Genomic DNA, 11,499 nt, shown 5'->3' on the forward strand with positions numbered 1-11,499 from the left:
GACACACTCAGGCCTTTATTACATCCAGGGTAGTGTCAGTGTCTCTACAATAATTCTACATTCTAACACATTTCTAAACTCTAAAATAGGTACGCATATCTTCACAAACCATCCTGGCTTTAAGAATAAAGCCAGGATGGTTTCTTATAAGCTAAAAGCATACTCTGATGGGCAACATTATGTGGCAAACTGTCATACCTACTTAAATTTGTGCTGGAATTACTCTGTGACAGCAGAAATGTGCATAAACTACTTACTGTAGGACGTTTTGCCAAAGTAGGATGGTTTTTCAGAAGACCGGGTCCTCAGGAGGAGGCTCTGAAGAGCTCTACTGCTAAGCTGCCAAAGAGCATGCTAATGCTAAGCTAAGGCTAAGAGCTCTTAGAGACATAACTAAAAAAAAAAAAAAATTAAAAAAAAAGACCTCCCTGCCTTTCTCTCATTCATTACCTTTAATCGTTTCTTCTAACATTCTCAGTCAGACCAATTCATCTGTATGACCTGTTTTACAGAGTCTAACCAGCCTGTACAGTTAACAACAACAGTCACTATGTCACTGAGACAAACTTCATCTCTGTCAATAAAAGCATTTATACATGGAACAGTGGATCATTGCTGGAGCTGCCTGGACTACAGTCTTCAGGATCTCAACCAACAGCATCTATATGCTGCTCCAGATGTTTGTGTTCCTGGTGAAAAAGCTCTCAGTTTCGTCCTTGAAATAAGTGTTTATATTGTTGTTATACTGTTCACATGATCAATGTGACTCATCACATGATCAATAGTGGGTCAGTGACCCTCTTTCTTTCCCTCGAGGGTTTAAATATCTGGGACTCTCCACCTGTCACGGTCCTGGCTCAGTGACCCAGTGTTTCGGGGTTTGTATTAGTATAGATCTTCATTTTATTTAGCGTTCAACTGCTAGTGTGATAGTTTCTGTTTTTGTATTTCTACTTCGTAAGTTTTGTCATGTGGCTTCCGTGTGTTCTGTGTTTCTTGTTTTACTTTAACGGTCCATGTGTGGTATTCTGTTTTGCTTCCTCCTTGCCTCATCATGTCTATTAGGTTCAGCTGTGTCCCCCTTCTGTCTGCCATGGTCCTGAGTCTGAGGACTTGGTGTTTCTTTATATTCTTGTTTATTCTGCCTTGTCTTTTGTTTAGGTTTGCTATGTGTTAGTGTGTTTGTTTCATGCCTGCCTGTGTTCCCTCTTTCTGTCCATGGTGTCACTGTGTCTGCTCGTGAGTCTGCCTGCCAAGTTCAGTGTCCATTCTGGTTCTCTGTATCTGTTAGTTTCCTGTTTTATTCTGAAAGTTCATGTCTCATGTCAATGTGTTCAGTTTTACCTTTCTCCTGTCTCGTTAGCCTAATTTCTCCCAGCTGTGTCTCCCTCCTGTTGCCCATTTCCTAATTACTCCCATGTGTATTTAAACCCTGTGTTTTCCTGTGCTCCCTGTCACGTCGTACCCTCAACTTGCTGTGTGTTTGTAATGTTCAGTCCTCCAGCACCTCGGTTTAGAGTTTTGTTTTGCTTTTGTAAGTTTTATTCTGTGAATCATTCCTCCAGCAATAAAGCTGTGTTTTCAGTTTATTCAGCCAACCATGACAGAACGACGCGACCTTCTATCATAGTTGGCTGTGTGGCAGGTAAGCAGAAGTGGTGGACCCAAAATTGCAGGACTCTGGGAGATGGGAATAAACTGAAAACACAGCTTTATTGCTGGAGGAATGATTCACAAAATAAAACTTACAAAACCAAAACAAAACTCTAAACCGAGGTGCTGGAGGACTGGATATTACAAACACACAGCAGGTTGAGGGTACGATGCAACAGGGAGCACAGGAAAACACAGGGTTTAAATACACAGGGGAGTAATAATGAAATGGGCAACAGGAGGGAGACACAGCTGGGAGAAATTAGGCTAACGAGACAGGAGAAAGGTAAAACTAAACACATTGACATGAGCTTTCAGAATAAAACAGGAAACTAACAGATACAGAGAACCAGAACGGACACTGAACTTGGCAGGCAGACTCACGAGCAGACACAGTGACACCATGGACAGAGAGAGGGAACACAGGCAGGCATGAAACAAACACATTAACACATAGCAAACCTAAACAAAAGACAAGGTAGAATAAACAAGAATATAAAGAAACACAAAACACCGAGTCCTCAGACTCAGGACCATGACAATTTCCTTGTTATCTTGCGTGTATATGTAGTGTGTGGTTATCCCCATTCTTCATCGGAGTGTCTGTGTATCATCCCAGGTGTTTTTGTGCCAAAGTGTGTCTCCATATTGTCAGGTTCTAGGTTGTTAGTTTAAAGTTCCAGGTTCATGTTTAGCTGTTCCCAGTTTAGGTTTCTTACAGGTTGTTTTTGTAATGTAATGACTGACACTGTGCTCCGAGAGCTTGTAAACCCTGCTCATGGGCACCCAAAATGGCCCCTTGCTTACCAATTGCTGTCTCTACTCGGTCTGCTGAGTCCATGGTGTCTGGCCAGTTTGTATTGTCACAATGGCCACAGGCGTGAACCTCGCTTTGAGGGAGAGGCGGTGATAGTCCATGGGAGTAGTGGAAAGGCTGGCAGACCTGAGTTCCGCTGTGTCCGAGGTGGTGAGTGAGGCTGGAGGGCAGGCAGGTGAGGGTCCTTGTATTCTTCCTGAATATGAATATAATCTGAGGAGAGCTGGGGTTGAGGGTGATGACAAAGGAGGTCCAGGAAATCTGAAGCACATGAAACCAAGGTTACCAATGAAAAAGTGGCAAGAGCGTAAAACGCCATAGAGTCAATACCAACGTGAGGCCGTTGACGAACTGGCGGTGAAGGAGAGTCTGAGGGGGTCTTAAATCCTCAACCTGATTGCCCCAAATCAGTCTCAGGTGTGGAGGAGTGTAGCAGGGATAATGGCTCCGCCCAGGGGTGGAGACCAAGAAACTCAGGTGCCTGATAGAACTTTCCAGTCGAGTCTCCAGATCCTGACAGTTTCTAGGTTATATAACAGGTCAGAGGTCAGCAACTGTAACCCAGTTACTTCTGTTAATGTGAACTCACTGAGCGTTTGTTGTTTACCTCTCAGACTGACTGAAGTCCACAAGAAGATAATGATGGAGGAAGAGGAGGACAGAGCAGAGTCTGCAGGATCCAGCTGTCCGTCTGTGAGGAGTGATCGATGCAAAGGTTTAAATCTTCCAGACTTCACTTATGAACCTGGACCAACGAGGTCAGAAAACTGCACTCAATCAATCAATCAATGTTTTATTTATCACATGCAAAGGTAGTTACCTGCTGTGAAACTGGACCCCTACCAACCATACATACATAGCACAAACATCACACTGGGAAGACAGGTCGGAGAGAGGTAGAATAGTAAGAATAACAATGAAAATACACAACACCAGGGACAAGAGGAGAAAAAAAGAACTCTACTCAAACTGAACTTTTAACTGGGAGAGCAATTTGAGGACAGTAAAAAAACACCTCAGCACAGAAAAGCACATGAATCTTCACAACTTACACCATGTAAAAATCATGTGACATGAGTTCGAGTTAGACAAGTTAGACAAGTTAGTTAGACAAGACTAGACATGAGAAGCCACGCAGGAAAGACAAGGTGAGGGAGAGGGAGAAGATGTGACCTCCTCCATCAAGAGCCAAAGCAAGAAGCTTTGAACTCCTGTCAGTAACAATCCTCTCAGATTAGAGTACAACTTTTTACAGGAAAACTGGACAAAACTGAGTTTTGTTAGAAATTAATTTTCATTTCCTCTCAACACACAAACACAGTAATGAAATCAACCAGAATTAACACTAATTATAATGTCAGTACAGAATTATTTCTGTTAACTCGGTGAGTTCTTGGGAAACAGCTGCATTATCTGCAGTCTGTGTGATCACAGCTGCTACAATGACTTTATCAGAGAATTTATCATTTAATAAAACATGTTTGTGTCTGTAGAGGTCAGGGGTCAAAGTCTGCAGGGTCCAGCTGTCTGTCTGTGAGGAGTGACCGGTCCAAAGATAGCAATCCAAACTTCAGTGCTGAACCTGGACCAACGAGGTCAGAGAACTGTGATGAGCTCCTTTAGATGTTTGTGTTTTCCTGGGTAAATATGACCTGAAAAATCCTCAGAATTTAAAAAAATCAAAAAGAAAATCCTAAGAATAAAATAATAACAAAAAAATCCTCAAAATAGTAAGTTTTCACAAAATGACTCATCAGTTATTAATCACCCATACTACACTAATCTACTGAGTTTGTAAAGCTGGTGTTATGGTGGAGGAGGAGAGACCTTGGATAATGTTCTGGTTTTGGAGCAGTGGTCACTGCTTTTAGGGTTCGTTGATGGTTCAGTTTGGCAGCAATCTTCGGTCCTTCTTTGCCGCTTCTGCAGGACATAAAGTTTCTCACTTGTGTGTATCTTGGATCACTTGCATGTCTTTCAGTAGCAAAAAACAAAGTGAATGTAAAAAAGGAAAACATTTATTTACTCCACACACAACCGGAAAGTACAAAACAAATGCCTTCAGTGGGAGCTTGTTTAAATTTCTATGATGTTACATCTAAAACGACTATCAAAGCGACGGTTGGAAAACTGTTGCTCCACGTCCTGCTTACTTGTTTTACTTTTCATCATCACATTAGGCCGCTCAATACACACCAGCTTTCCCAAACACACCAACAATTTACAACAACACAATAGATTAACATAGCAGGATAAATTTATGGAGCATAGTAAATTACATTACAACATAAAATAATCAAGATTCTAACTAGAAACATGAAATAAAGATAATAACAAATACTTAAACATGGCTTTGAGTAAAGTATCGACCTGAATTGACTAAGCTCTAATAGTTCAGTTTAATGTAGTCTCAAAGTTTATTTTGAGATTCTGCAACATCATCCCTGACATCACCACTGAGTCAATAAAAATAGACTAAAAATACCCAATATTTTTAGAACCTGAGATAGGGTCTAACACAGCCTAACTACAAAAACAGCTGTGCAGACTTTAAACTGGTGATTGCTTGATCTCCACTTGGTAGTGCGTGTGTATGCCTGTGTGCGGTACCGTGTTGTCCATTTACCTTTGTGGTGGGAAGCCTGTCTTGGCAGCCTTCCAGGATTTTCTCCACTCCGTGCTTGCTGTTCCAGGCTGTATTCCGTCTGGCGTATCACCACACTCTTCCCGGACTACTGTCTGAGTGTGGCACTTAGCTCCTCTTTCAGGGCCTGAACCCCTCCACCACCCCACCACCACCACCAAGCCAGCTTAGCATCTTGCGGGCCAGCCAAAGAGGCCTGCTCCATTGTGGTGCGTGCTCTAAAAGGACTTGCTGAGGCCTTTCTTCTTGCTGCAGAGTGATGCCTTCACCCCCTTTGCATCTGAGGGCCTTCATTGGGCCAGGTTGTATATATGCATATTTGTGAATAGTTGTTTGCAACACTGTACAATTTTGGTTGCACTGTCTCAACTTGGGGTGTCTTAAAAAGTTACCCCATACATATGGAAGATGTAATGGATCCGAGAGATATTGATATATTGAGAACGGCTGGTGACTTTGTACCTTGATTCTCTGATTTAGAGTCTGTCTCTTTAGCTTCAAGAGACACGTTCCAAAAGAAAAAACATCACCGTTCAGGTCTGCACAGCTGTTTTATAGTTAAGCTTTGGGGCCGGGCTAGCTAAAGTGTCTTAAAGAAGTATTCACCTGCCATGACCAAAGGGGCTCATACCCCGCACATATGAAATAGGTAACGGAGTGAAGAGATATTGTTTTACTCAGAGAACCAAGGGTACCAAGTAACCAACTGACCTTTATCCTGTGCTTGAAATAATTATTGATGATTCCTCCACAGAGTGGACAAGGAGAGCTCAGAGGTTCCCAGTGGTCACTCTGCCCAGCAGCATCAAACACACCTGGACTCCATATTTATGGTCTGTACATGTACAACAACTACTTTTACATCTATTCTGTTCACAGTCATCTCCATGCTGCTCTTTGTAGACCAGTGGATTGTCAGTGTGTCCAACATGGATCTGATGTTTGGCTCCATGATTTCAGTCTGATTGGCTCATTCATAAAGTATTCTGTTCCAGCTGCTGGAGGACAACATCATCACTTTTGTGAAGAACGAGCTGAAGAAGATCCAGAACGTTTTGAGTCCAGATTACCCAGAATGCTTAGAGAGTCAGAGGGAGGATGATGAGCAGAGGAGCAGCAGCAGAGAGGCATTTGTGAAAATCACAGTGGACTTCCTGAGGAGAATGAAGCAGAAGGAGCTGGCTGACCGTCTGCAGAGAAGTAAGAGAATTTCTCTTAAGATTCAAGCTGCTGGATGAATATAAAATTTACTAATGTCTTAAGAGATTTAAGAGATAAGACATTTATAGAAATGTATCAAGAAACCAGCATGTATTACATTTTTAAAAAAAATAAGTTCTCATATGGATTTTATAAAAAATTAACCGATAATCTGTCATCATTCAGATCATGTTATTGCTGTTTGTCAACGTAAAGTTAAATCTGCGTTAAAGAAGAAGTTCCAGTGTGTGTTTGAAGGGATTGCTAAAGCAGGAAACCCAAGCCTTCTGAATCAGATCTACACAGAGCTCTACATCACAGAGGGAGGAACTGCAGAAGTCAATGATGAACATGAGGTCAGACAGATTGAAACAGCATCCAGGAAACCAGACAGACCAGAAACAACAATCAGACAAGAAGACATCTTTAAAGCCTCACCTGGAAGACATGAACCAATCAGAACAGTGCTGACAAAGGGAGTGGCTGGAATTGGGAAAACGGTCTTAACACAGAAATACACCCTGGACTGGGCTGAAGGCAAAGCCAACCAGGACATCCACTTCATATTTCCATTCACTTTCAGAGAGCTGAATGTGCTGAAAGAAGAAAAGTTCAGCTTGGTGGAACTTGTTCATCACTTCTTTACTGAAACCAAAGAAGCAGGAATCTGCTGCTTTGAAGACTTCCAGGTTGTGTTCATCTTTGATGGTCTGGATGAGTGTCGACTTCCTCTGGACTTCCACAAAACTACAATCCTAACTGACCCTAGAAAGTCCATCTCAGTGGATGTGCTGCTGATAAACCTTATCAAGGGGTACCTGATTCCCAATACTCGCCTCTGGATAACCACACGACCTGCAGCAGCCAATCAGATCCCTCCTGACTGTGTTGACATGGTGACAGAGGTCAGAGGGTTCACTGACCGACAGAAGGAGGAATACTTCAGGAAGAGATTCAGAGATGAGGAGAAGGCCAGCAGGATCATCTCCCACATCAAGACATCACGAAGCCTCCACATTATGTGCCACATCCCAGTCTTCTGCTGGATCACTGCTACAGTTCTGGAGGATGTGCTGGAAACCAGAGAGGGAGAACAGCTGCCCAAGACCCTGACTGAGATGTACATCCACTTCCTGGTGGTTCAGGCCAAAGTAAAGAAGGTCAAGTATGATGGAGGAGCTGAGACAGATCCACACTGGAGTCCAGAGAGCAGGGAGATGATTGAGTCTCTGGGAAAACTGGCTTTTGATCAGCTGCAGAAAGGAAACCTGATCTTCTATGAATCAGACCTGACAGAGTGTGGCATTGATATCAGAGCAGCCTCAGTGTACTCAGGAGTTTTCACGCAGATCTTTAAAGAGGAGAGAGGACTGTACCAGGACAAGGTGTTCTGCTTCATCCATCTGAGTGTTCAGGAGTTTCTGGCTGCTCTTCATGTCCATCGGACCTTCATCAACTCTGGACTCAATCTGCTGGAAGAACAACAAACAACCTTCATGTGGTCTAAATTAATTAGTAAACCAAACCTTCAATCTCTCCACCAGAGTGCTGTGAACAAGGCCTTACAGAGTCCAAATGGACACCTGGACTTGTTCCTTCGCTTCCTCCTAGGTTTTTCAGTGCAGACCAATCAGACTCTCCTACGAGGTCTGCTGATACAGACAGGAAGTAGCTCACTGTCCAATCAGGAAACAGTCCAGCACATCAAGAAGAAGCTAAGTGAGAATCTGTCTGCAGAGAAAAGCATCAATCTGTTCCACTGTCTGAATGAACTGAATGATTATTCTCTAGTGGAGGAGATCCAACAGTCCCTCAGATCAGGAAGTCTCTCCACAGATAAACTGTATCCTGCTCAGTGGTCAGCTCTGGTCTTCATCTTACTGTCATCAGAAAAAGATCTGGATGTGTTTGAACTGAAGAAATACTCTGCTTCAGAGGAGGCTCTTCTCAGGCTGCTGCCAGTGGTCAAAGCCTCCAAAAAAGCTCTGTAAGTACATGTGTATTGGTGCCCATTGAATTTAATAACTTTCAGCACTTATAGTTAAATACTATTTGCAAAAAGTGTTTGCTTTCTTCCTTATTTGTTTTTTTTTCTTTTAACAGAAATTTTCTGTCATTTCACCCCTGTTGATGTTTCACACTAATATTACACTAACATGCGGTGACACTAGTGTTAGCTATGCTTGCATGTTACCTTAAAGGGGTCAGGCTGAGTCCATGGGCGCACACTCTGAGTTTCAGCTCTCCCTTTCACTGCAGGGTCCCTTCATTCTTCACATATCTGTGTCGGGCAGAGTGTAAATCCCGAGGCTTAATCTATTTACTAATATAATAATTATCCGATGAACTAACAGGAAAGACAAATGGATTTTCAAATGAGGAGTGGAAGTGTCATTTTAGTGCCAGAAACAAATCTTTGATTTTTGAAACCATTTACTTATTTTCCTTTTTTAAAATTGTGTTTCAAAACCAGTGTTGGTCAAGTTACTTGAAAAAGTAATCAGTAACTAATTACTGATTACTTCCCCCCCAAAAGTAATCCCGTTACTTTACTGATTACTTATTTTCAAAAGTAATTAATTAATAGTTACTAGTTATTTAGTTACTTTTTAAAAACACGATTTACAACCTGAATAGGTGATAAAGCAAAAGATCTTTCAGTCCAATTCTACTTTTTCTGCATAGTCAATCATACAAAATGTAATTAAAAGGAAAAGTCTCTTTTTAAATCTTGTTTTATTAGTTTTAATCTTTTAACTTAATGCATCAAGCAAAAATTAAATTATATGCAACATTCTCTGACTGGAAGAAATTTTTGTTAACATTTAAACCTATTTTCTGCACATTCCAGCACAAAAAATTAAAAAAAAAAAATTGTGTTTAAACTCACTCTTTCAAATAGATGCAAGTAAAACACAGCTGAAAATAAATCAAATCAAAGACTATCGGTCCTGTTGCTCTATTTTCACCTGTAAAGCAGGAGTAGGGTAGGCAGAGGTTTGCCCTGGTTTTTCACCCCCTCTAGGGGTAACATATATCCAGTCTTAACACTATTCTTGGGCAATTTACATAACATAGAAATCCTGCAAACTATTCCTGAAGTCCCTCTCATTACTCTTCATTACTTTTATGCTCACATTTAACCTGTGTCTAACGAGCTTTCAGTCTCCTAATACATTTTCTGGAACTGTGGTTCTCTGTGCTTCTTTTTGGGGTCCCCCTTTCTCTGGTTGGTTCCTGGATTCTCGCCAACCCCTCCATGGTTTTGCTTTGGTTCTGGAAGCTCCTGTGAAAAATAAATAAACAAAACACCTTTCCCTGCTAGGCCTCCATAACCTATTATGTTCATCAATTGTTCTCTTAATTCTTCAAACTTGGTTCAACCTATCATGTTCTAGGGTCTATCATTTATACATATCTAATCTTCAATTTTATTCATTTGGGTAAGCTACACTTTGAACAACCTTTGACACCCTTTTAAGAAACTCTCTTCTTCTCTTATCTGATCATCTCAAGCACGTCCTGTACTCAACTTACTTCCTCTTTTCAGTCACACATACATTTACAAGCTCTACCACATTTGCTCTCAGTCTCCAGATGTTTCCTGTCGACCTATTCAGGGCATGCTTATCTATCACACCATCACTGCTTGCTAAGCGAAAACAAAGCAAAATGTTTTTCATCTCTACCCCACAAATGAATCTACGTAATATTTGTTTCCGTAAGCGTGCATTAAAAAAACTGTTGCTATGCAAGTGCAAAAGTTTCCAAGCAAAATGTGTCTTAACTGTGACCTACAAGTCTATCTTCATGTTGTCTGTGTCTATAAGCATTTTTTGCATTGACCTTTTACTACACTGATTCACCTTTCACAATAGATCATCTCTTCATGAGCACTTTTCCAGTATGTGTAAGAAAATCATTATAACCGCTTATTCTACTACAAGATCAAAGCGAAAACTAACATTTTCAATCAATTAACCCTCATAATGTCCCCCCGATTTCCATACAACTGGGGTGATCAGGGGTCAAAACTGTCCCCGCTTCATTTGAGTGTTTTTTAAAGTATAAAGTATAAATTGTCAATCAATTCAGTGTTACATCTTAGTTTTACTTAAGACCAACACATTAACACAAAATTTACCCAACATTTTACATTTTAGGGCCACCACACCTTGTTACAAAAAATACACCCTGTTTTTTAAGCGAAAATAAAACAAGAAAATTAAATATTTAATTGTTTAGATAATTTTGACTATCTGACTAACTACAGAGTGCTGTATGTTGAACTTTAGTGAGAATTTTTTTTTTGAACCATTTAAATTTTTTAAATGGCAGCACATAATCACACCTGTGGTCCTCAGGGGTCAAAAATGTCCCCACTTCATTTGACTGTTTTTTAAAGTATAAAGTATAAATTGTCAATCAATTCAGTGTTACATCTTAGTTTTACTTAAGACCAAACACATTAACACAAAATTTACCCAACATTTTACATTTTAGGGCCACCACACCTTGTTTACATAAAGTACACTGTGTTTTCGAGTGTAAATAAAACAAGAAAATAAAATATTTAATTGTTTAGATAATTTTGACTATTTGTCTAACTAAAGAGTGCTGTATGTTGAACTTTAGTGAGAAAGTTTTTTTCAAGCGTTTATAAATTTTAAATGGCAGCACATAATAACACCTGTGGTCCTCAGGGGTCAAAAATGTCCCCACTTCATTTGAGTGTTTTTTAAAATATAAAGTATAAATTGTCAATCAATTCAGTGTTACACCTTAGTTTTATTTAAGACCAACACATTAACACAAAATTTACCCAACATTTTACATTTTAGGGCCACCACACCTTGTTTACATAAAGTACACTGTGTTTTTGAGCAAAAACAAATTGAGAAAATAAAATATTTAAATGTTCAGATAATTTTGACTATCTGAATAACTACAGAGTGCTGTATGTTGAACTTTAGTGAGAAAGTTTTTTTTGAACCATTTATAAATTTTATATGGCAGCACATAATCACACCTGTGGTCCTCAGGGGTCAAAATGTCCCCATCTGGTTTGATTGATACTTAATTAATATGAAGTCGATTTTTTCCCCACTTTTAATTAAAACTTAATTCAAACATTTTTAAACATTTTTTTTTATTCCATTTCAAATTTAAGTCTGATAAAAACCTC

General features: G+C 40.2%; 2 protein-coding genes across 6 annotated transcripts in view; both read left to right on the forward strand.

The window, feature by feature from the left end:
* Positions 1-8,904, forward strand: part of LOC146521193 (protein NLRC3-like) — a 111,668-nt gene extending 102,764 nt beyond the window's left edge. For 3 of the 5 annotated variants that reach the window (XM_085154340.1, XM_085154344.1, XM_085154343.1), the window contains 5 exons: positions 3,085-3,228; positions 3,964-4,065; positions 5,869-5,947; positions 6,110-6,314; positions 6,501-8,904. In XM_085154340.1, coding sequence (XP_085010466.1) covers positions 3,085-3,228; positions 3,964-4,065; positions 5,869-5,947; positions 6,110-6,314; positions 6,501-8,305 — 2,335 coding nt within the window. In that variant the 3' untranslated portion in view covers positions 8,306-8,904. Of the gene's footprint in view, positions 1-2,982; positions 3,229-3,963; positions 4,066-5,868; positions 5,948-6,109; positions 6,315-6,500 lie in introns of those variants that run through there. The other 2 variants (XM_085154342.1, XM_085154341.1) reach the window with 2 other exon arrangements.
* A 1,399-nt stretch (positions 8,905-10,303) lies between these two features.
* The window catches only part of LOC146521198 (serrate RNA effector molecule homolog), a 3,747-nt gene continuing 2,551 nt past the window's right edge, over positions 10,304-11,499 (forward strand). Inside the window, exon 1 of the mRNA XM_085148862.1 lies at positions 10,304-10,331. Coding sequence (XP_085004988.1) covers positions 10,304-10,331 — 28 coding nt within the window. The remainder of the gene's footprint in view (positions 10,332-11,499) is intronic.

This window comes from Neolamprologus multifasciatus, chromosome 3 (genome assembly GCF_963576455.1).
Source record: "Neolamprologus multifasciatus chromosome 3, fNeoMul1.2, whole genome shotgun sequence".
In the NCBI taxonomy this organism is placed as follows: Eukaryota; Metazoa; Chordata; class Actinopteri; order Cichliformes; family Cichlidae; genus Neolamprologus; species Neolamprologus multifasciatus.